Source organism: Balaenoptera borealis (assembly GCF_965194805.1).
Source record: "Balaenoptera borealis genome assembly, chromosome: 21".
NCBI lineage: Eukaryota > Metazoa > Chordata > Mammalia > Artiodactyla > Balaenopteridae > Balaenoptera > Balaenoptera borealis.
In genome coordinates this window covers 11,021,314-11,046,345 of record NC_138880.1, presented here as the reverse complement: position 1 = coordinate 11,046,345, position 25,032 = coordinate 11,021,314, and the positions used below count along the sequence as shown (strand labels likewise).

General features: G+C 38.9%; 1 protein-coding gene across 24 annotated transcripts in view; it reads left to right on the top strand.

Moving 5' to 3' along the window:
* Positions 1 to 25,032, top strand: part of LOC309619657 (uncharacterized protein) — a 386,823-nt gene that overhangs the window by 107,919 nt on the left and 253,872 nt on the right. Inside the window, exon 6 of one of the 24 annotated variants that reach the window (XM_082375091.1) lies at positions 17,137 to 17,576. The exons of the other annotated variants lie outside the window; for them this stretch is intronic. Coding sequence (XP_082231217.1) covers positions 17,137 to 17,150 — 14 coding nt within the window. The 3' untranslated portion in view covers positions 17,151 to 17,576. Of the gene's footprint in view, positions 1 to 17,136; positions 17,577 to 25,032 lie in introns of those variants that run through there. 24 annotated transcript variants of the gene reach the window in all.

Sequence of the window (25,032 nt, the reverse complement as noted above, 5' to 3'; positions counted from 1 at the left end):
TGGGATCTTCCCGGACCAGAGCTCGAACCCATGTCCCCTGCATTGGCAGGCGGATTCTCAACCACTGTGCCACCAGGGAAGTCCCAGTAATCATTTTCCAAAACAAAAATAGTATTTCTTCTGAATAAAAAAAAAATCAGTGCTTGTTTAGAGTTTGACGGTTAGTATCTCCAGTTGCTGAGTGGACATGTGGAAATCTGCATTATTAGAAATGGGGTCCTCGTTCAGAGATTGTATGATGGTGGGCAGTATTTTTCTGGGCTTTCCAGAGAAACAGAATAAGTGGAAGAGGGAGGGAGAGAGATAGAGAGAGAGAGAGAGAAGTGAGATTTATTATAAAGAAATGGTCCATGTGATTATGGAGGCTGAGAAGTTCCAAGATCTGCAGTTGGCAAGCTGGAGACTTAAGAGAGCTTGTAGTACAGTTCCAATCTGAGTCCAAAGGCCTGAGAACCAGCAGAGTGGATGGTGTATATTCCATTCTGACCCCAAGTCCTGGGACAGGAGAAGACCTCTATCCCAGCTAGAAGACAGTCAGATAAGGAGAGAGAATTCTCTCTTACTCTGCCTTTTTGTTCTATTCAGCCCTTGGACAGATGGGGTAATGCCTACCCACCTAGGGAGGGCAATCTGCTTTACACAGTCTGCGGATTCAAATGTTCATCTCATCCAGAAACACCCTCACAGACGCCCAGAGTAATGTTTAATCAAATATCCGGGCACCCTGTGGCCCAGTCAAGATGACACATTAAATGAACCATCATGAGGGTATTGTAGAGGCTTAGCTCCATGTGTCAGCTCTGCAGTGTCTACTAAAATCCCTGGAAAATAATTTCTTAAAGCTGTACCCTGCTTAGTGGGGTGATATGATCCCATAAATTGCAATCTTAAAAACACCCTAAAGAAAGAACTGTTTCAAAGAGACAGGATACACTTTTATCTGCTCTTGTTTTCCCAACTCATACCGGCTCTGCTTATATCTCAGACCATTTTTTATTAAAGATTCACATAATTTGGAGAAGGTTGAAACAGCGCCCAGGATCCAGGATAGTATATGATCTACTAATCCTTTCAGTGGGCAACTGGACTCTCCTTCAGTATACCTTTGGGAGATAAGTTTCTCATGGCAGCCGTTGCTGCTGGTCCAGAATTTAATTATCACATACTCTTGCATGAATAAGTGCAAATGCAGCTGTACCAGGCCAAGAGTACAGCCTTCAGCCTGTGCCCAGGCTTAAAAATCACGAGCACCTTCAGAAGAGAAGGGCTCTTCATATCACTAGTGTTGCCATTTTGGAAATGTCAATAATTACTGAGCGTGTCCCATGGAAGGCTTTGCTTCTGGGATATGAAGTGAGAAAGATGACATTAGCTTTGTAGGCCCCCTTGTATAGCAGGCATCTGCTTTCTGCCATCGTGTTTATATCTCTTAGGAATATTTTAAACCCCTTTGGCAACTGAACACACTTTCCACGGACTGTGGGATATTAATGGGTTATATAAACAGAGAACCAGTGAAACTAATTGAAAACAGAAAAATTTAGTCAAACAGCCATTTAGAGTCCAGGGGAGGGGGTAGGGGAGGAAGTGGATAGCAGACAATAGGCAACACAATATCAGATAATCATTTTTTTTTAATGTATTACCCCCAGTGAATTTATTGAATGTGTGAGCAGGTTGCCATGAAACCAAAGTGGCCAAGCTGAATGGTCAATTCAGTCAATTAGCACTGGCTTCTTTTCAGGCTTGTTCTCAGAGGTGTGCATAAATTATGCAGAGTTGTCTCCAGGCTTTTGGGCAGGTAAAACCTTTGCAAGAGAGCAGTCTCTTTGCCCTCTCAAAATGTGCTACATTTGCAACTCCCAAGTCTGTGTGGTTTTCTATCATGGTAGGGTTGGACTGGAGATGAAATTCTTTGTAGTTTGAAAACCCGAAACCAATATGATTTGGAGCCAGAAAAGAATGGGCCCAGTGATTATGAATCTAGCTGTTGGGCTCTTTCAACCAGACAGAAACTCGGAAGATGAGTAAAAGGGCTGAAATCTATACACATTTTCTTGCATGTTATTAAACTGAGAAGTAAAGATTTGCGACTATTTCCCCAACCCTGTCTCCTTCAATCAGATATCAATTCACCATCCTTGAACCCCCTTGTAATTTTGTGCTTTTTCCTCTTCCTCTTTTTCTTTCTTCTGCTTCTTCAATCAGACACTATAGTTTTTTAAAGCATTTGTCTTATTTCATTTTACTTCATCCTTCTTGTATTCAGGAATGTTCATATTTATCTTCTTATATTTTCCAGCCTCCCAGCACAATGAATTATGCATATGTTTTGCAAATAAGTGAATGAATGAATGTATACCCAACTCGATTTGAACTTTACTAGGTTTCATGTAGGACAAGAGGAGTGATTCAAATTCACAAAGAGATAGTACACTCTAAAATGCTGGTAGTTGAATTTGAATGTCAAAATCACTTATTTTTTAAAACAAAGAAAGCCTTTTCCCTATGGTACCTAGAGGGGCATAGTTATTTTTGAAAATGTTGGACTGACAATTCCTGCAGGTTTGTATCATATGAAGAAAAAATTCAAAATTGTAACACTTTTGTCCTAAATCAGTTGCTTTGGAGAATATCTCCTTTACTGCATGTCTTAAATTTTAACTTGTGAAACATGGCATGTATTGGGTTGGGCAAAAAGTTTGTTCGGGTTTGTAACCTCTTACAGAAAAACCCAAATGAGCTTTTTGGCCAACCCAATATACAAAAAGATTTATAAAATGTATATATCCAGTTTAAAGAATGATTTTAGAATAAACATCCATATACCCACCACTTAGGTTAAGAAATAAACTATTACCTTAGAAAAGCCTTTGCGCTTTCTCTTCTGAGAAATCACACATCCAAGAGAGGGATCACACATCCCTCTCTTGCCCTCACAGACAACCACTAGATGTTGAATGAATCATTTCCTGGCTATTCTTTATACTTTCAATTTCTTTTCTTTATACTTTTAATGAGTACATACCTATGAATAGACAGTCAACAGGGTCTTGCTTAGTGTTTTCTAAATTATATATAATAATGTTCTTGGAGGGAAAGATTTAATCTCATGAAGATGTCAATTATTCCCAGATAGGATTAAATTTGATTCCCAGATTGAACAAAATTTACATAGATTTAGTAAATTTCAATAAAAATCTGCGTTTCCGTGGAGTTTAAAAATATGATTCTAAAATTTATAGAGTGGCGAAGGGTCAAAAACAGCCAAGACACTCCTGAAAAAGTGGCAAAAAGTATGTATGTGTGGAATGGGAGGCTTTACCTAACAGATACCAAGATTTCTTATAAAGCTAGAGCAATTAAGACAGTGTGGCATTGGTGCAGAGATTGACAAGTAGACCCACACAGCAAGATAGTTAGATCAGAAGCAGGTCCATGATTGTATGGGAACTTGATATACAGCAGAAGAAGCACTGCAGACCACCAGGAAGAAAAATGAACTATCTAGCAAACCATTATCCATATGGACAAAATAAAATTGGATGTCTACTTCAAACCATGCACAATAATACACACCTATCGAATTAAATATGAATATGAAAGTTAAGAAAGTCAAAACTATAAACATTTGTGAAGAAAATATAGGAGAATATCTTTAACAACTCTGGCTGTGAATGACTTCTTTCACGAGATGAATTAAAAAAAATACAGACATAAAGGAAAAGGTTGATAAATTCAACTACATTAAAAAATAAGAACTTCTGTTCATCAAAAGACATCATAAAGAGACAAATCATAAACTGAGAGAAGATATTTGCAACAAATGTAACTGACAAAGATTTAGTATCCTGAACATATAAAAACCTCACATGAATCATTAAGCAATAGGCAAACAACTAAATTTTAAAATGGGCAAAAGACAGGAATATAAATTTCCGAGGCGAGGTAACCTATAACCCATAAACACATGAAAAGATGCTCAACGTCATTAGTATTCAGTGAAATGCAAATTGAAATCACAATGAAACTTTACTGCGTATCTACCAGATGGGCAAAAGTTAATAAAAGTTCTCTCTCTACCATTTGTGAGAATGTGGAGAAACAGGACAGGATCTCTCATCCACTTCTAGGGTGGAATGTAAACTGGTTCAAAAAAGTGTGACTCTACTTAATACATTTAAAACCACCATATCGTGTTGTCTTATTAACAGAAAAGAGATGACAGGGAAGGTGGCAGTTCCTTGAAATTATCATTAAATGCTCTTAGAAGTCAAACTGGGGACTTCCCTGGTGGTCCGGTGGTTAAGACTCTGCCCTCCCAACACAGGGGTCACCTGGTCAGGGAACTAGGATCCCCCAGGCTGCATGGCCAAAAAAAATGTCAAACTCTTCAGAGGAAGATTGGGGTGCATTGTTGATTGGAAAAACTCTCGATGGCTTTTTTTTTGAAGCTTGGCATTTTTGCATGGGTCAATTTGTTTCTTAGGAAAATGGATGAAGTTTCATCAATTTTAGAAATCTTTGGTGCTAAGAACTGGTTTATATAACTAAAATAATCACAACATAGATCTACCATCCACACACCCTTTGCGGGACCTGTACTTGTGGCCTTAGGATTGTATTAAGTTAGAAGTGGTAGGGGAGACCTCAGAGGTTGTTCTGTCTAAAAGCTCTGACTGCCAGTCCCAAATGGGTGGGGAATTGTGGGTCCTGACTAGCAGGTTACAGACTGGGGGTAAGTTAGGAACCAACTATTGAGTCACAATGCCTGAGTTAGAATTTTAGCTCTTCCAAGGGACTTTAAAACACAGTGATTTGACTGTACATTTCTAATGGTATATACCCTAGGAACAAAAAGAGCTGTTAAAAAACCCCTTAAACTGATTATGTTCTTTATATGATTGGCAATAGTTGTAGTACTGGTGCTCTTATAAATATTGTATATATTGTAGAATAAATTTAAAAAGTTTTATGAGGAGAATCTAATTCTATCATTTCTGGTGTCGTTGAGAACTGTAATTCTTTGTGTGGGAGAAAGGAAATAGAGATGTAAATTTGAAAATATTAAGTATGAACCTTGAGGTCTGAATTTGAAGTGGTATTGAAATGAGTATAAACTCGTGATGTATTTTGTCTTAATATTTTTTCTTAGTTCTGTCCATGGAAGAGGTCTAGAAGGAATGATCAATTCAGTAACAATGTGCAGATTGATGTCTTTAAATATCACTTCCGCTGAAAGGAACCAGCCATCCTTGGAGAGAGGTCTGGGAAAGGAAATTACATGGGATTAACTTGGAAAATCTTGTCTGGGCAGATAGCAAGGCAGCTATCAAAAACCACTAGGATTTTGCCAAAAGGTTTCAGGAAGCAACTTGAGTTGGCCAAGTATGGAATAAATGAACATCAGTAAGCATAACTACAACGAATTTAAATACACATAGAATTAAATCCATGAGTTTACCATGAGTTAATAATAATCCTGAGAAAACAAACATTACTGTTCATCATGGAAGGATGCCAGCAAATCCACTTATTTAGAAAACTGGTATAAAAAGGGAAAAAATCAAGCATTTATGCTGCCATTCCCATGAACTATATAATTGGATAACTGAATAGTAGATATAGGGAAAGTAATCTTTATAGAAGTATTCCTGCTAGTAAATGAAGAAGGAAGATGTAATTAGAGTATCACCATTTGTTGCAGGGCAGAAACAGAGACACAGATGTAGAGAACAAACGTATGGACACCAAGGGGGGAAAGTGGCGGGGGGCCGGGTGGTGGTGTGATGAATTGGGAGATTGGGATTGACATGTATACACTAATGTGTATAAAATGGATAACTAATAAGAACCTGCTCTATAAAAAAATAAATAAAATTCTAAAATTCAAAAAAAAAATCACCATTTGGCAACCCCTGATGAACTACTAGATCTAGGTGTTGAACATCAGTGGCTGCTAACATTATAAAAGAGAAAGAATCAGGCATTACGTATCCTTACAGGAGAGCACACACTGCTTATGAATCAGTCTTGTTAAAAAAAATCAATTAAAAAAAGTAATTTATTTATTTTTGGCTGCACTGGGTCTTTGCTGCTGTGCGCGGGATTTCTCTAGTTGCGGTGATCAGGGGCTATTCTTTGTTGCGGTGTGCGAACTTCTCATTGCGGTGGCTTCTCTTGTTGTGGAGCACAGGCTCTGGAGCACAGGCTCTAGAGCGCAGGCTCAGTAGTTGTGGCACATGGGCTTAGTTGCTCCGCGGCATGTGGGATCTTCCCAGACCAGGGCTCAAACCCGTGTCCCCTGCTTTAACAGGTGGATTCTTAACCACTGTGCCACCAGGGAAGCCCAAAAAATCAAATTTGAATGTGATCACTCCTTTAGGTTGACCCAGCAGTACAGGAAGTTCAAGGAACAAAGCAACATGTTTGACACCACCATGAACATGTAATCAGTGGAATTCAGACTATTGGAAATTGTACAAGACAAATGATCCAGTTTCCTTAACAATTAATTTATAAGAAAAAAAAAAAAAAGAAAAAGAAGGAAAGAAAGAAGGAAAGGAAGGAAGGAAGGAAGAAGGCACTTTTAAATGAGACTAGCCAAAAGGTGTATCAGTTGGAAAGAATGAGCTTCATTTAGATCTTGATCCAAACAAGCAAACTGTAGAAGCCAAACAAAAGCATTAGCTTTGCTGTTGATGCTTAAAAGTGTTTTCTTAAAAATAAGTTCATTTATTCTCTGTAAGCCTTAGTTTCCCCATCTGTGTAATGGAGATAATAAACATAGCCTCCCTCATAGGGCTTTAGTTGGAGTTAAATAAAAAGATGGTCATAGGGACTTCTCTGGTGGCGCAGTGCTTAAGAATCTGCCTGCCAATGCAGTGGACGTGGGGTCGAGCCCTGGTCCGGGAAGATCCCACATGCCGCGGAGCAACTAAGCCCGTGAGCCACAACTACTGAGCCTGTGTTCTAGAGCCCCTGTTCCACAACAAGAGAAGCCACCACAATGAGAAGCCCGTGCACCACAACAAAGAGTAGCCCCCGCTCGCCACAACTAGAGAAAGCCAGCACGCAGCAACGAAGACCCAAGGCAGCCATAAATAAATAAATAAATACATAAATTTATTTTAAAAAAAAAGATGGTCATAAACAACAAAGACCTACTGTATAGCACAAGGAGCTATATTCAATATCTTGTAATAACCTGTAATGAAAAGAATCTGAAAAAGATTATATATATATATATCTGAATCACTTTGCTGTATACTTGAAACTAACACAATATTGTAAATCCACTATACTTCCATGAGAGAATAAATAAATGAAATGATATTTGTAAAGCACTTAGCACAGTGTCTAGTACATTGTAAGGACTCAATAAGTGTTTGTTGTTGTTATTATTTTATTGTTATTATTATTACCATGAAAGATGCTTGTTAGAAGCTTGGGAAGCAGTCTTGTGTCACACTATCATATTCAAAATTGGAAAATTAGAAAACAATAGGAAAGCCGATCAGGTTGGCACTGGACATGACTGGAGGTGGAAGTAGGTTGTCAGAAAAGTGAGACTAAGGAACGCTTTCATCCAGAGTTCTGGAATGAACTGCAGCCTTCTAGCAAGTGTTCAGAAACTCTGGTGTGCGTTTGCCAAGAGCAGAGACAGCAACCACCAAGAAGTGAATACAACCTACAGCATGTTAGTGGTTAAGGATGGGATTTGCTTCAAGACTGAGGCAGAGCTGGGACTCAAATCCAGGTTTCTTGGCTGCTGGGTTCAGGGCTCTTTTTCTTCCCCCACACCCCATCATTATACATTTCGCTGAAGTCGAAATGCAAAGAAAGTAGGGGCCTAAGTACGAAGTGCACATTGTGGTCTTTGCAATATTGCCAGGAATACTTGTGGAACAGGGAAACATGCTGAAAGATGTGAAAAACGGCAAATAGGTAGTCTTGTATTTCCCCCCCATCCTGCCTTTATAGTTCGAATGTTTCCTGAATATAAGAGCGGTTGGAAGTTGCCAGGCGAAGCTCTACAACTCTAATTGATGTGATAAGAGAGAGGACATGCTCTTTATTTATTTATTTATTTATTTATTTAATTTATTTATTTTGCACGCCACACGGCATGTGGGATCTTAGTTCCCCAACCAGGGATCGAACCCATGCTTCCTGCAGTGGAAGCGTGGAGCCTTAACCACTGGACCACCAGGGAAGTCCCGGACATGCTCTTTCATTCTCAAAATAGCCTTGAGAATTCATACTATTATTAGAACCGTATTTCAGATGAAGAAACTGAGGATTAGAAAAGTCAAGTATCAGCCAAGTTCACAGAACCAGAGAAGGCTGAGCTAGGACTCAGACCTAACCATGCTTTTTATATTCCACCATCACTGAGATAAAGCATAGCCTTTAAAAAGGAAACAGTCCTAGTATTTTCATGAATAGAGAGACAAAATCTTGTTCATTAGTTAAAAGAAACTAGATGTTTCTCCTCTCTTTCCCTTCAAAGTGTGGTTTTAAACCCTGAAATAAGATCACTGTTAAGGTCAAAGTAATGGTTACAGTAAGATCTCAGTTATTCCAGTTTTAAGTGCTCCATGTACCTATTATTCCTTAATTTTAAACCCTATCCATTACCATCAGGCCCATCTGATGTGCTCTTACACTTACTGTTGGGGCCCCATTCAATTCCTTTGTGGTCGTTACACATTAGGAGAAGGAGAGAAATCTCATTAAAGACACTACCAGTATTAAAATTAATTTTTCTCTTATTCTTGTAATTTGCTGTTACTATCATGGAAATCATATCTTTTTAAGACTGTAGAAAATTCTCCCTTCTGGTTGTTTTAATAAAAGATCGTATTTAGGGATGTCAATTGAAACTTGATTGTGAGCTACATTTGAATTAGGGAGCCAGAAGAAATGAACTTAAGATTAACCAGTGTTCAGAAAGACAGAAATTATCTTACTATGACCACTAAGGCTTAGTCTCGAGACAAGTCATTTCATTTCCACCCATGGCAAAGAGAGCTTTCAGAGAATGACTCCAGGCAGACTAGAGGTGTTATATCTCTCAATGCATTTCTTCTCATTCTCTTTTTTTTAGAAGACCATCTCAAAACTTTAGGAGACTTTTGGGGGCTTTTCTTTTGACTGTCTGTATTACTGAATTCCCCAGTGTGTCAAAGAAAAAGCTCTAGCATCATAGAATGAGAATTAGAGAATATTGCTTAAATGGAAAAAAAGCTCTTCTAGTGTGTTTTTCGATAGCTCATGGATCACTCTTTTTCACTGCACTTTTATGTCACTTAGTTTTGTGCCTTAATACTATCTAATGCGCCATCCTGTATATGAAACATTTCTAGGAACTGACCTAGACTGACTCCTCATCTACTGGCCCCTCTGCAGGATTAAGTTTTGTCACGGATGGTTCAGAAAGAATTTAAAGTGATTAAACTATGTCATGTGATCGAGTTTACAAAAGGGACCTGCTGATGCGAATGAAATGGACTTTAATTCTATCATTATAATGAAATATCTTTAACTCCCAAACAGATATTAATATCATTTCTGCTCAAAAATCACTGCAGAACTTTTCATGCCATAATATCACCCACAGAATTCCAATTTGCTGAAGGTATTACAAGCATCATTGAATCTTCTGGGCCAAGAAAACCCCCAAACAAACCACCAAACCACCAAACCTGTGCCAGGGCTCTCTGTAGCCTGGATCAGTAGAGATTTTCTCTTGTTCTGGACTGCAGTAAAGAGTTCCATCCTTGGTACATAAGTCACAGCAACACATCCACAATGCCGTGTGTTGGTTTCAAAAAGCTCACCCGAGCACTGGGCCATTTTTTGTAGTAGTGGTAGGGGATATAAAGTAGAGCAACTTGTCTTTCACTTTGGAGGATATCCAGTCTAGACCACTGCACTTCCAGATAGTTCACTGAGTTGAATCATCTTGGCGTTTATTGCCCATCTTCTATCACAACTGTGTCTAACCAAGGCATTTAAGGTACCTGCTGCTTCTTGTTCACCACGTTGTAGTCATGTGATGTTACTAATAACGTGGACCAGTATGATGTTCTAGGAAATGGGGAGACCATCAGAATCCCTGTGAATAAAAATATGGCAAAAGTTTGGATAGTTGATGTGGTCCTGGAGCAAGAGAGTGTTCTAACCAAAAAGAGAAAGTAATCCACTTCTGGTGATTTCTGTGCCATGCTTTAGAAAACGAAGCATTTTCCACATCAGTGCTACATACCAGGTGCTTCACTTTGTGTTGACTTGCTCCAGTAAAGAGACCACGTCTGGAATAGCAGGTTGATGTTACGATTAAGTTTATGATAATTTACTGTCCTTCCTCAAGACCCATCTGCCTTTTGCACAAGCCAAGCCAGAGAGTTAAATGGGAATGGTAAGAATCCTCACCCCTGAATCTTTCAAGTTATTGGTAGTGGCACTAATTTCTAATACCCCAGTATTGGTTCTGGTTCACTATTGTGATCAAGAGATGGGACCCTATGGACCTCCTTTATGTGCTTCTTACAGTCTAGTCCTCCACCATTGGCCAAGGAACTAGTGAAGGTGTTTTGCTAGTTTTTGACCATCCTATTTCAACTCTATATTTAACTATTCTGGGAGGAATAGCCATAGGATGAACTAGACCCATTATGAAATAGACTGGGGCCAAAATTTGCTATCAAACCCACATAAGCTCTGGTAGACCTCAGAATATCTGAGGGACTTATACTTCAGTAAGTTTGACATATTAGATATCTGGGGGGGGGGAGTATCTTCAAATTTAAAAAATGGGAGTCTCATTAAAAAAGATTTTATTGCATAGTTGGGCTCTCAGGATGTAAGGAGATCTTCATGGGGCAAGGAAAAAGAAAGAGGAGGAAATAATATAAGCTGAAACTAAAATTGTAAACAATGAGCACATTTGAAGAGGTTCTCTGCAGGGGTTTTACATCACCTGCATAACTTTCCTCTGTGGCCCTGTTTTTCTGAGGGCATGTGGATATACCTTTCTACTATAGAAAAAGTGCTTTGAGCAGTGGAAAAAATGAGGAAGTTGAACTCAAGACTCCCAGATATATCGTGTGAGATTGGGAATAAACCGCAAAGATCCCAGATAGGTAGAGCCTCTGGCTTCCAGCAGAAAAAAAACCAAATAATGTAAGGAGGAATGTCTTCTCAATTTAAATTCTGAGCTCTCCCACAGGCTAAAATCAACATTATGAGCTCACAAATCATCCTGAGGGAGAGAAATAATAGATTTAGTTCCTCAAACATTTCAGATGATGGAACTATTATGTATGGATATAAGACAACTATGTGTATTGGTTTTCTATGGTTACTGTAACATATTACCACAAAACCTAGTGGGTTAAAAAAACAACACAAATTTATTCTTGTACGGTTCTGGACTTCAGAAATCTAAAATCAAGGTGTTGGCTGGAATGCGTTCATTTTAGAGGTCTCAGAGGAGAATATGTTTCTTTTACTTTTCCAGCTTCTAGAGGCTGCCTGCATTCCTTGGCTCACAGCCCCTTCCTCCGTCTTCAAAGTGCATCACTCAACGTCTGGTTCCATTATCCCACCTCCTTTTTCTGACTTTGCCCTCTTTTTTTCTTTTATAAAGACTCTTGTGATTACATTACCTTGGTCCCACCCAGATAATCCAGGATGATCTCCCCATTTCAAGATCCTTAATCACATCTGAAAAGTCCCTTTTACCATATAAGGTAACATATTCACAGTTTTGGGGGGATTAGAATGAGAATATCATTGGGGGAGGTACATTATTCTGTGTACCACACTATGCATGAATATTTAAAGATTTTTTTTAAAAGACTGGAATCACAAAAATGACAAGCACCATGGCAATATATGAGTAACCCTATAGATTTGAAAAGAACCAGATAAAAATGTTAAAATAAAATGTAATTGTCAGTTAAAAAAAAAAATGCTTAAGATGTGGGCCAAACAACAGAGTAGATGCAGCTGAAAAGAGAACTAGTGAACTGGAAGATAAAATTGAATAATAATTCAGTTGGATAAAAATGAGGAAAGAATAAAGAAACCAATATTAAGAATGAAAAAAAGGACATTATTACATATTTGACAGACAGTTAAAAAATGAAGATATTATAAATAATTTTATGAGTGAATATTTTAAAATTGAGTAAAGTAGGTAATATTTTGAAAAAAATACCAGTTGCCAAAACTGATACAAGAAGAAATAAACAATTTTATGAGTATAAAAAAAATCTTAAATCTACTATTTTCTTTCCACAAAGAAATCTAGGCCCAGATTGTTTCACCTGAGAATTCTAGCAAACAAATACTAAAAAAGCCAAGTCAACCCAACACAAATTTATCCTTTTTACTGGTCATTAAGCTATAGTGTCCCAGCTCCAAGCCCATTCTTTAATACTTTGCTTTCTGATGCCAGAGCTGGGATTTTGCAATTCACAGTTCTTTTTGATTGGCTTCCTGTTAGGCTCTGTAGAAAGAGTGCACTAGGGGGAGACTGGAAAAAAAGGAGGTGGAATTATATAATATCAAATATCAAAAAATTATATATTAATTAAAAAACAGATTATAAAAATCAAAAGACAAAGTAGATAGTGGTCAAAAGAGAAGTCAAATACAATGAAGACCAAACATAATCTGTGAATTTTGTGAGGTAACCATTGTACATTTAGGGAGAGCTGCTGAGGGGTAATGATGGGACAGAAGCCAGATTAGAACAGGTTTACAGGTGCATAGACAGTAACCATGGAGACCTATGGTGTGGGCTGGTGCTCACTATTTCTGGGCCCAGATGGTACTGCAACTACAGGTTTCAGGTCTTTAGCAGCTATATTTTGACATGGCTGGAACAAGCGTGGACTGACAGCGTGGACCCCCAAGTTCTAAATATTATGAGGCTTAAGTGTGGATTAGATATTAATTCAGGGCTTTATCTAGAGTTAGCTCCGTAAACCATACGTTGGTATTGCAGAGCTAATATATTGTGGTTGATTGATTCACCCTAGTTCTTTTAATGTCAAACCTTGTTGTACAATAAAATTGTTCTTGATGATCCAGGTCACCTGAGAATTTTCCATTCGATTCTGGTTTTCTATTAACACAGATATTTAGTCTTCTTCCATAGCAGATGTTTATGCCTCTAAGGGAGTCTAACTTTACTACTTAATTAATAGTGAATAGGATCTGGTTATAGGATTAGATGGCCCAGTCCATTAAAAAAGTCTTTGAGTCCAAGCTTCTGCCACTGGTTACTTGTGTTTGGGTAGGAGATTTGGCAGGAAGGAAAGTTTTGCTCCTGTAGGCTATTTCCAGGAAGTGATTTTAATCTGAACTACATTTACGGCGGTTCTCCTTGGTGTCACATCTCGTGTTGTGTTGGAAGATCTTGGTTTTACAGAACAGCTACAGCAGTGTTTCAGATGAGCTGGCAAAAAGGTCATGACAGGGAGTCTATTAATGAGGGAACCTCAAAAATTTTGTGAAGGAAAACCTCCTTCCTGGGATCAGTATTAAAATTTTTATAAATAATGTCCATATGTGCTTAAAATGAAAGAGTTTGGTTCAGTTTATGAAGTTTACCTTTTGCATAAAATTCAAGTAATTTATTAGGCCATGGAACTTCCCTTGGTCCTTAGGGAACAACCAAGAAGGGCAAAGAGGCACAAAGCAATTCATGTGCATCCCTTGAGAAATAACTCAGGCAGAGACTCATCCAATAAGAAGCCTCTCTGCTCCTCCACGAGCTCCCTCCAGGTACCACTTGACTGCTTGATTCTCTCAGGACTTCTTTGTTTCTTCTTTCTTGGGAAACTGGAGCCTCATTAGCCTGTTTTCCTTACCCTCAGAATTTTTTTTTCCCCAATAACAACTTGTTCCCAGACTTTAAAGACACTGGATAAAGAGGAAAAGCCGGAACAGGACACCTGCTAATCTCAGACTAATCTAAACAGAGTCACAGTAGTTGGTCAGGGTCCCAGGGAGAGCGTATGAACAGGAAATGTTAGCTGATGGGGAAGAGGAATCCACCCTGAAATGTCTTCTTCACATTTCTCTTGTTCATTCTCTCTTTCTCATTTTTGTTCATGGCAGGAAGTATGTGTATCTTGTGTTAAAGAAGCCATCAATCATCTTTTATAACCCAGGGGTGTATTTCATTTAAGTGTGTCTTCAAGGTAAAGTGTGCCCTACAGAACACACAATGCAAAGGTTTTTAGACTGTTTGAACTCAGACACGTCATCCTTTATAGGAAGGGACAATTTCCAGTATCTTTGGGCAATTATATGATACTGGGCCACGTGGTAGATTGTTAAGTAACGACTTCCAATGAGTCACACCTTCTAGTATCCAAGCACTTATGTACTCCTGTCCCACGAGGACTTGAAGTGGGCCACTGGCTTGCTTTGGCCAGTGATCCAAGTAAGACATTGTCAAGCACTTGCATATTGGGGCTTTCTTGTTGGAATGCTGCCCTTGGCCGTTGCCATGTCAAAAGCCAGAATGAAAGGCCACAGAGAGAAAGAGGGGCTGAGCCACCCCGGTTGTCTCTGCTGAGCCCAGCTGCTAGCTGTCCTGCCAGCTGAGTGAGCCAGATGGATGGTCCACCGAGAGAGCACAGGAAGGACCACTCAGTCAATTTACAGGATCATGAAAAATAATGTCACCTCTTTGAAGAAAAGCAGTCAGTTTTGGGGTGTTTTGTTGCACAAATACAACTAAAATGGGTCAGGACCTTATATTTTCATATTACATTAATTTTTGGCATATTTTTGAGGATAATTATATTTATGATATTTCACAGCAAATCACTATGTGTAGACCTATACATATCCCTGCACATATACATTAAAATATGACTCTACAGGAAGACTAGATTGGTGGTTGCCAGGGGCTGGGGGTGGGGGAAATGGGGAGTTGCTTGTCAAAGGGTACAAACTTCCAGTTATAAGATGAACAAGTTCTGGGGATCTAATGTACAGTATGGTGACTATAGTTAACAACACTATTATATATACTTGAAAGGTGTTAAGAGAGTAGATCTTAAATGTTTTCACCACAGACACACACACACACAGGTAATTACGTGAGATGATAGAGGTGTTAACTAATCTTATTGTGGCCATAATTTCATAATCTACATGTATATCAAATTATCACTTTGTACACCTTAAACTTACACAATGTTTTATGTTAATTATATCTTAATAAAGCTGGAAGAAATTTTTAAAAATGACTATATAGAAATGGGACAAATTTCCATAAGGCAAAGCCAAAATCTGTTCCTTTGTTCAGGACTCTATGTGTATATATTGTATAACTAAGGGTGGTAACAGATTATAAAGGTTGGGTTGAAGGGTATGTGTAATTGGGTGACTAGAGAAGACTATGGCTGTGTGTGTGTTTGTTACATGCATGTGCATTCAAAGCAAATGAGAGAGAGAGAGATCAGGGAAATGATTAGAGGAAGCTAGTTAAATAGATAGGGTTCTCGGTGGGTGATGATGTACTAAACAGCGCAGGTGGGAGAAACATGCTAACTTCTGAGTTCAGGACCTACTGATTAAAACAATTTCCATGTGGTGTTGAAGCAGTGGCTCATAATTAAAAGTCAGATGAATAAATGAATAAAAACATTGGTATTCCAGGGGATTCATTCCTAGGGTTCTTTTTACTTTTTCATTACAGTGTTTGAAATTCTTTGCAGATTAAATGTGTAATGTTGGAGCCACAAAGAAAAATGGGGCATTAAAAAAGCAGATAACCTTACTTTATACCAAATTGCCTATAGACTGTCCTATGATAGTCCGGATTTTTTTTTAACTACATAGGACACAGAAAAACATAGACTTTTCCTGATGAATAGGAAAACACAATATATTAAAAGATATTCATAATCAGAATTATGTTTGTAAAGCAATGCTGAGCCTTATTTAAAACATTCTTTCTAATGTGTGTGTACACATGTATGTATGTGTGTTTTGCAAAGCACATTTTCAGTAGCTCAGATGTTCTCCAAGTTGAGGTTTCACTTGGTTTCACGAGGGTTGAGCCCTCATACCGTCATTGAGGGCACTGAGGCTTTAGTAGTAGGACAGGCGATGGGTTACCACCTCCTTGTCTGAACAGCTTTGTTCTGTGTATACATGTAATGCCCATTTGCGGTGAAACAAAATAAATCCTCTTGCAGTAAACACTTCCCACAGATCTGCAAAGTAGTGAGGAAACTATGCATAAATAATTACTTTTGATTTATAATAAGCAATTAAAAGGTACATGACCACCCATCCACCCACACACACACAGATACATCACACATATTAAAAGACACCACCACTGCTGCACCCCTTTGGGATCTAAACCTCTTGACTGTTTCTGGCATAGAAACCCACATTTTTGTTAGCTGGGAATAATTGGCAGCAGTATTAATCAAATCCTTCTCACTGCTTCCCTAATTGCCTTGCTATTATAACAGCGATGATTTCTTCAGAAGAAATCACTTGATGTGAAGCAAAGTGCCATTTGCCGAATGCCCCATCCAGACTCACCAGGTTAGATGGCTTTCTTCCTCCCCAGAAATTGATAAGAACACAAATGGAAAGGAAGCACATGTGGCCATGGGATGTGCTGTGTCAGTTGCTCCTTGGGGTCTAAGGATACCTTGCCTTGCTGAGGAGTATGAAGGAGAACCTCAATGGTCTTATTTCTAAACGATTAGCTTAAGGACTCTTCTTTGTGCTCATAAATCATTTAGAATTACAATCTTCCCTCTTCCCTCTTCTCAGTTTACACCCTCCACCTGCATCACAGGGCTCCACCGTCCACAACATATTCTCTGTGAAAATTAAGGAATCCCTAAGCCAGTGTCAATGGTGAGGTCGTTCACAGTGAGTTTGCAATGAGTTTGGGTTAAACGACTGTACTTTCGTTTAAAAGCAGTGTTACTGAAAGTGTGGTCTGGAGACCAGTGCTTCCACAGAGGGTGAATGGCACTCCAGGGTCTGTGTAATGTGTTTGCACTTGCCCTCCCAAGGCTGTGCTTAGAATTTTCCTGGGAAATAAACACATAACAAAAAAAGTTTCTACATTCCTAGGAAAACCAACCTGAAGACCGATGAATTGAATTTTCCTACCGGCATCTTTGAAGGGTCTCAGAACGTGTGCTGTTCATCTTTTCCCAGTCCCCCTCTGCTGGAGACCAACTGCCTTGGTTAGTTATTAAAGCTACTTGTGAAAATACGGATTCCTGGAACCGCTGGGAAAATTCTGGTTTAGTAGGTCTAGCGTGGGAGCAAGGAGTCTGTGTATTGTAAAAGCACCTGGAATATCCCTATGCTCACCAGTGCTTGAGAACTCCTGCTAAAGATGAGTGAAAGCTTAGATAGCATGAGGATTAACACCCTGATACACAGGATTGCTCTTGGAACAATTTGTTTGTAATTCACCAAAGATAAGTGCTATTTTATACTGTGAAGTAATTTGTATCATCAAAATGCTGTGTGTGTGTCTGTGTGTATACATTATCTATCTATCTATATCTATCTATCTATCTATCTATCTATCTATCTATCTATCTATCTATCATCTATCTATCATCTATAAGAGACATTTGGTCTTCAGAATCAGTAGGGAAAGGAAGTTAACATATATCAAGTGTCTACCACCAGTCAGGTACTCTGGCCCCATTTTTCTGTTGTTACATCATTTTATATACATGCTGAGCAGTACTGCCATCTTCATTTTATGGAGGGGATCACAAGACAGATACTAATGGTTAACTTTGGGCCCATAGTCCTTCATATATGAGGATAGCAGAGGCTGTCAGTCGTCCCCCAATATCGATGCTCCCTTTCTTTCTATGCGATAAACTAAAGCTTTTTGTAACTGGGCACGTGGACCCAAGGACTAATGACTGCATTATCCAGCCTTCCTTTCAGCTAGATGTGGGCATGTGATAGAGTTTAGCTCTTGGTATATAAAGAGGAGCCATTTGAAGCTTCCAGGGGTATCCTTTTGCTATTTTTCATTTTATTTGATTAACTTTTATCTTGTGGAAAATTTCAAACTTTTAGAAAAGTAGAGAGAATAATACAATAAATCTCTAGGTACATGTTGCCCAGCTTTAACAGTTACCAACACTTGGTGAATCTTATTCTATTTCTTCCCCTTCCTCTACTCACTTGCAATGCCTGCCACCCTCCACTGGCCATTAAATGCCACTAAAAGGGGAGGTATGCACTGCCCTTGTTACTTCCTGCCAACTGGGACATGTATGTGACAGGTGAAACCTGAGTAAATATCTCCCATCGTAGGTGGAAGCCACAGGATAAAGATGGCAGAGAAAAAAGAAAGAAGGGTCCTGGGTTCCTGATGTCTCTGTGAAGTCATACTTACATCCAGGACTATACACTGTTAGACTTTTGTATGTGAGAGAAATACGTTTCTACAAAGTTTAAGCCACTATTCTATAACCTGCAGCCAAAATTATCTCTAATGTTTACAGTGGGTCAAATAGAAGAGCCTGTTGAACGATTCTTACCAAAACAAAGCAGCACCAAACCACTCTTGTCCACATTCCTGCCTTAGTAAATTCAATGTCACCCATAAAAATGGAATCCTTTTTTTTTTGAATTTTATTTATTTTTTATACAGCAGGTTCTTATTAGTTATCCATTTTTATACATATTAGTGTATACAAGTCAATCCCAATCTCCCAATTCATCCCACCACCACCCCCTGCCGCTACTTTCCCCCCTTGGTGTCCATATGTTTGTTCTCTACATCTGTGTCTCTATCTCTGCCCTGCAAACTGGTTCATCTGTACCATTTTTCTAGGTTCCACATATGTGCATTAATATACGATATTTGTTTTTCTCTTTCTGACTTACTTCACTCTAGATCTATCCACCTCTCTACAAATGACCCAGTTTTGTTCCTTTTTATGGCTGGGTAATATTCCATTGTATATATGTACCACATTTTCTTTATCCATTCGTCTGTCGATGGGCATTTAGGTTGCTTCCATGACCTGGCTATTGTAAATAGTGCTGCAATGAACATTCGGGTGCATGTGTCTTTTTGAATTACGGTTTTCTCTGGGTATATGCCCAGTAATGGGATTGCTGGGTCATATGGTAATTCTATTTTTAGTTTTTTAAGGAACCTCCATACTGTTCTCCATAGTGGCTGTATCAATTTACATTCCCACCAACAGTGCAAGAGGATTCCCTTTTCTCCAGACCCTCTCCAGCATTGGTTGTTTGTAGATTTTCTGATGATGCCCATTCTAACTGGTGTGAGGTGATAGCTCATTGTAGTTTTGATTTGCACTTCTCTAATAATTAGTGATGTTGAGCATCCTTTCATGTGTTTGTTGGCAATCTGTGTACCTTCTTTGGAGAAATGTCTATTTAGGTCTTCTGCCCATTTTTGGATTGGGTTGTTTGTTTTTTAAATATTGAGCTGCATGAACTATTTATATAAAAAATGGAATCCTTGATAATTAAAGATGTTCACAGGTTTCAAATGATCAATCTGATCACCTTGAAGTCTTTACTGTAGACTTGGTATACATAGGCCACCAAGTAGACTATGTATTGATTATAACATGACCTTAGTAGTTGGGTTTTGGGCCAATAATTAGCATTAGTTAATAAAAGTTGAGTCAGAGACTACTTACGGTTTGTTCTCTATTATCTGCTTTTCTTTTTTTCCCCCTTATACTCGGCCCCAAGTTTTCAACTGAGCACATGACCTTATAGAATAAAGTGTGTACTTCCTAGCCTTATTTGTATCCAGGGGCCATCAGGTTACTAAGTTCTGAACAGGGAATGCAAGTTGGAGAGATATATTCGGCTTAAGGGAAGTATCCATAGGGGACAGATAAGCTCTTCTGTTACTCCATCCTCCCCTTCTTACTGCCTGGGATACAGATGTGATGCCTGGAGTGTACAGGCATTGGGGACCATGATGTAGAAGGCTCGTGTTGAGCATGGTGAAGTGACCAGTTAGAATAAGCCCAGCCCTGAACCATTTACCTCTAGACATCATTTCTGTGTGAGAAAAATACAGTTCTATTTTATTTAAGTCATGTTATTTCAGGTTTTCTATTGCTTGCAGCCATACCTAATCCACACTGATTACTATTCTCACACTTTTTAAAAATACATGAAGTGTGACTGTAATTTGAATTTTGTTAGGTTAGCTGGATTTTTATTTAATTGAGGCATACCATAATATTTTAAACAGATCCTACCTTGGGTGTATAATTTATAATGTATGTATATATATATATATTTTCAAATTTTGGCTGCACTGTGCAGCTTGCAGGATCTTAGTTCCCTGACTAGGGATTGAACCCAGGCCGCCACAGTGAAAGCACTGAGTCCTAACCACTGGATAGCCAGGGAATTCCCTATAATTTATAATGTATTATTAGAAATATGTGTTGAGAAGGCAGTACAAGATAGTAATCCTTGACCTGGATCTATACAAGAAAGTAGACTTGGAATAAATACACTCCTTCCCATCCTTTTCCTATTGTTATTGGCTAAAAATTCTTTGTTCCCAAATCTTGTTTTGTGATTCTTTTTGGAGGCTCCAATGTAACTGCAGACACTTGGTCAAAAGCTCTAGATATTCTTTGAATTAGAAAACAGATGAGTGGGTATGGTGTGTCTCTTCGGTTTTCTTCCAGGCCCACTCTCTAACTTTCTTCATCCTGCTCTGCGCCTTGGGAGGCTGACTTATATGAAACCCATGAATGGGTTCTGTCACTCTGCTGTTAGATGAATAGCAGTCACTCACAGGTGATCCAACAGACAGAAAGAATAAGTCAGGACACTTATTCTTATGACTTCCTACCTTGGCTGTTTCTCTTGACTAAAAGTTTATATCAATCAGCTACTGCTGCATTTAAAAGTTTTCCCCAATTTAATGACTTAAAAAGCCATTTAAGGCTCATGGTTCTGTGGGGTGGAAAATTATGCTGGGCTCAGTTGGCTGGATCTGGTCTGAGCCTGGCTTGGCCAAGTCATTGTGGAATGTGCAGTCAGTTGGTAGGTTGGCTGGGTACTGACTGGCTCAGGATGGCTTCCCTGAGAAATTTGCCAGTTGGCTAACTGTCAGGTGGGACAAGGGAGATAAGGATATATGTGTCTTATCATCCAGCAAGGCTCTAGGTCATTCTCATGGAAGCTGGGGTGGGGGGTGGTTTTAAAGGAGCAAGTGAAACACACCAGGTGTCTTAGGGCCTCATCTTCATTTCTGCTGCATTCTATTGGCTAATACAACACAAGATCAACCCATATTCAAGAGGCGGGTGGGGGGGAGATTCTGGCTTTTAGTAAAAAGAACTACAAAACTGCATTGCAAAGAGCATGGTATGCCCTTGCACAAGAAAAGAATTGTGGTCATTTTGATGATGTAATAGGTCACATCCTCCATCCAAAAGCTCTCACCATGCAGATTTTTCTTTGAGTTCTGGTAACATCTCTCTATTTTTGTTCATTATCCTTAGGGGTACTAATGGCTCATGCTGTCATTAGCAGATTGCTAAGCCATCTTTGTTCATACCTTCCTAAAGAGACAACTTCACTAAACTTTCCTGTTATCCAGCTTGAGTTTGTCTTCTTTTCCCTACCAAGACCTAGCCTGAACTATTGGAGTTTTTCTATTAAACCTGGCAAACTGAACATCTGTTTTTACCTCTGGAAATCCCACTTTGAGGGGAAAAAGCTTTAAACCCATAAGGACAAAAATAATATGAGAGCTGACAAAATTAATCAAACAATATTTTTGAAATATGGAATACTTTCCACCTTTATAGATGGAAACATAGAAATCTAAAACGAGCAGGAAAATCTGAAATGAAGAGTTTGCAGAAGGGTAAGCCAACAAGAAGCAAGTCAGTTCCTGCTGCAGGACTACACAGAAAACCTCAGGAAATTGAGGTACCAGGTACCTGAAAGTAGGGATAAAGGATGAGTAGAGAACAGGAGGATTGAATAAGGTCTGCAGGAGGGGCAAATCCAGGATGCCTTCTAAACACTTGTTGAAGACAGGTGGTTTTTCTAGAGAAACTGAACCCTTGAGAATCTGGATTTTGGGACAACTGGCATAGAAATGAGCAGGAACAATTTACCTTAATGAGAACAGGGGACATGAAGTGAGAATCCATACACTGAAATGTCAGAACCCATGGTTTCCCCTTCCATCTCTCAGCCCTCACCATTCCAAGAATGCTTGCAGCCAGGTACCTATTGCCTCTACGCTGGCAGAGCAGAAAATTGGGGCATTCTTCTCTGCTGAAGTTGGCTGATCCTAGAAAAAAAACTATAGATACTGACATCTGGATGTCCCCCAATGAAAAGGTTGGGCCCTGACAGATGATAGTGGAGCTCACTTATTGACTGTCTACCTTACACACAAAAGTTCCATTTCGCTGCTCAGTACTCAATATTCCATTAAGCCAAGGATCATTGCCCAATCAAGAAATGGTCCAAACATGACAATGTCAAAAATCAACCCAAGTGAATAAGAGTAAATTCGAGAATACAGAAACAATGCAGAGAGCTAAAAATAATACACACGAAACAACCAGCATAGTCATGATCTATATTCTCAGATCCGTAGAAGCAGATATCATGTCCATAAAACAAAAATAGGATAGTCTTACCAAAAGCAACCATAGCAACTATGACAACAACAAAAAACCTAGAAAAACAATGTAAGAGAACCAGGCAGAGCTCTTGGAATGCAAAAATATAACCCCAGAAATGAGAAAAAGAAGTCAATTGAAGAGTTAGAAGTTAAAATTGAAGAAAACTCCCCAAATGTATGAAATGACAAAATGGTAAAAATGGGGGCTCAATTTAAGAGCCCTGTCTTCAGCTATAGGAATTTAGAATGAAAGAAAAAATGTAGAGGGGATATCAAGGAAATAATTTATTACAATTTCTCTGAACTGAAAAGCATGAGTTTTCATATATGAAGGGCCTACTAAGTGCTCATTATAATTAATGAAAAAAATCTTGCACCAAGGTATTCATGGCGGGTTGAAAAGTCATAAGAGAACTTCACTTGAAAGTTTCCGAAGAGAAAAAAAAGAAACAGGTCACAAACGCAAGATCAGGAATCGGATTGGTACTGGCTTCTCCAGAGCATCCCAGGAAGGTAGGAAGACAATGTGAAGATGAAGCAGTTGGACAGAGAGAAAGAGGTTTGAAGATCTAGCTGCTGGTTTTGAAGACAGGGGAAGGGAGCCAAAGCCAAAGGATGCAGGAGGCTTCTGGAAGCTGGAATGGGCAAGGAAAAGGATTCTCCGCTGGAACTGTTCACAGGAAAGTAGTCCTGAAGGGTTTATTTGAGACTTCTGACTTCTGGAACTGTAATAACACATTTATATTTTAAGCCACTAGGTTGGTGGTCATATGTTGCAGCAGCAAAAGGAAACGAAGTTACTGGCCAAAATACCAACAAAGTGTGCCGGCAAAGTAAAGATATTTTGGATACTCATGTCTCAAAACTTTCACCTCCCTTTTCCTTTTATCAGGAATTTACAAGAGAACATGTTCTATTAAAAGAGAGGGGACTTTCCTGGCGGTTCAGTGGTTAAGACTCTGTGCTTCCACTGCAGGGGGTGTGGGTTGGATCCCTGGCTGGGGAAATAAGATCCTGAAAGCCACGTGGTGAGGCGAAAGAAAAAGGTCCAGCGCAAGAAAGAATATGACATGAGGTCCAGAAAACAAGATGCCCATAGGAGGGGGGTGAGGGACATTCCCATGATAAGGCTATAAGGAAGTCCCAGGTAGATAACAGGGCAGAATTTTGAAAAGCAACTGTTCCCTACTGGAGCATTGCCAGGCAGGGGTGTGCGAGGTTCTTCATCTGTGCATTTTGTGAGAGTGAAGAGCTCAAGCTGTCAGAAGCCAGAATGCCTGGGTTTCAACTCAGTTTCATCACCGACTATCCATGCAGCCAAATTATTTCACTCAGTTCTCTTTTTTTGCAAAGTGGAATAATAGTCCTACCACATAGTGTTGAGGTGAGGATTAAATTCATACATGTGGAATGCTTAAAATAGTTTCTGGTACCTAAGAGCTCAATTGTTGTTACCTTTTTATTATTAAAAATGTTTTAGAGTTCTGTTGGATATTTCAGGGAGGAATTACTGATAGGCACATGGAATATTGAACAAATACACCTCTTTCCATGAGTCAATTATAAACAGTGTTGTAGTGCAAGTTACAGATGTCAAGGCTATTTACCATCATAATTGCTTACTACTGATTTAACCAACATCGTGGTTTAAGTGCTTTGGGAGGTTGGTAGAAGGTGTGGTGTGTGTGGTGGGAAAATGAGTTGGGTGAATAGGACATCAAATGATAAAGTATCAAACTGTAAAATCAGGTATAGCGGTATAAGCATATTATTTAGATACAGGTAAAAGAGTTAACAATGATTGCCTCTACAGATTAGGTATCGAAGTGGGAGAAACTATTTATTTCTATTATAAGCCCCATGGCACTATTTGACTTTTTAAAATATGTACATAGATACTTTGTTAAGATTTTAAAAAATGGATAATTAAATTAACATATGCTATAGAACACATTTAGCAAGGTAGGGCAAGCCACATAAGCTTTATTACCAATAGTGATATATTTAAAATTCTTTGACTCTTTTGTCCAAAAATGTGAGCTATAGAACAAAAATTAACTTCAGAGTTTTGGAAATTGCAAATATTCAGCAACCTTTAGGTCTTATCTCTAGCGATATTTCAGAGTCAATGGTGCTCAACATGGGCTGCAAATAAAAATCATCTGGGTTATACATTGCAGTCGCCTAGGGAACTTTTAAAACTTCTAATGCCTCAGCTCTACTCCAGACCAATTAAATCAGAATCTCTGGGGGTGGATCCAAAAATCAGTATTTTAAAGCTCCCCAGGTGATTATAACGTGTGACCAAGTTGAAGACAACTGAAAGAAAA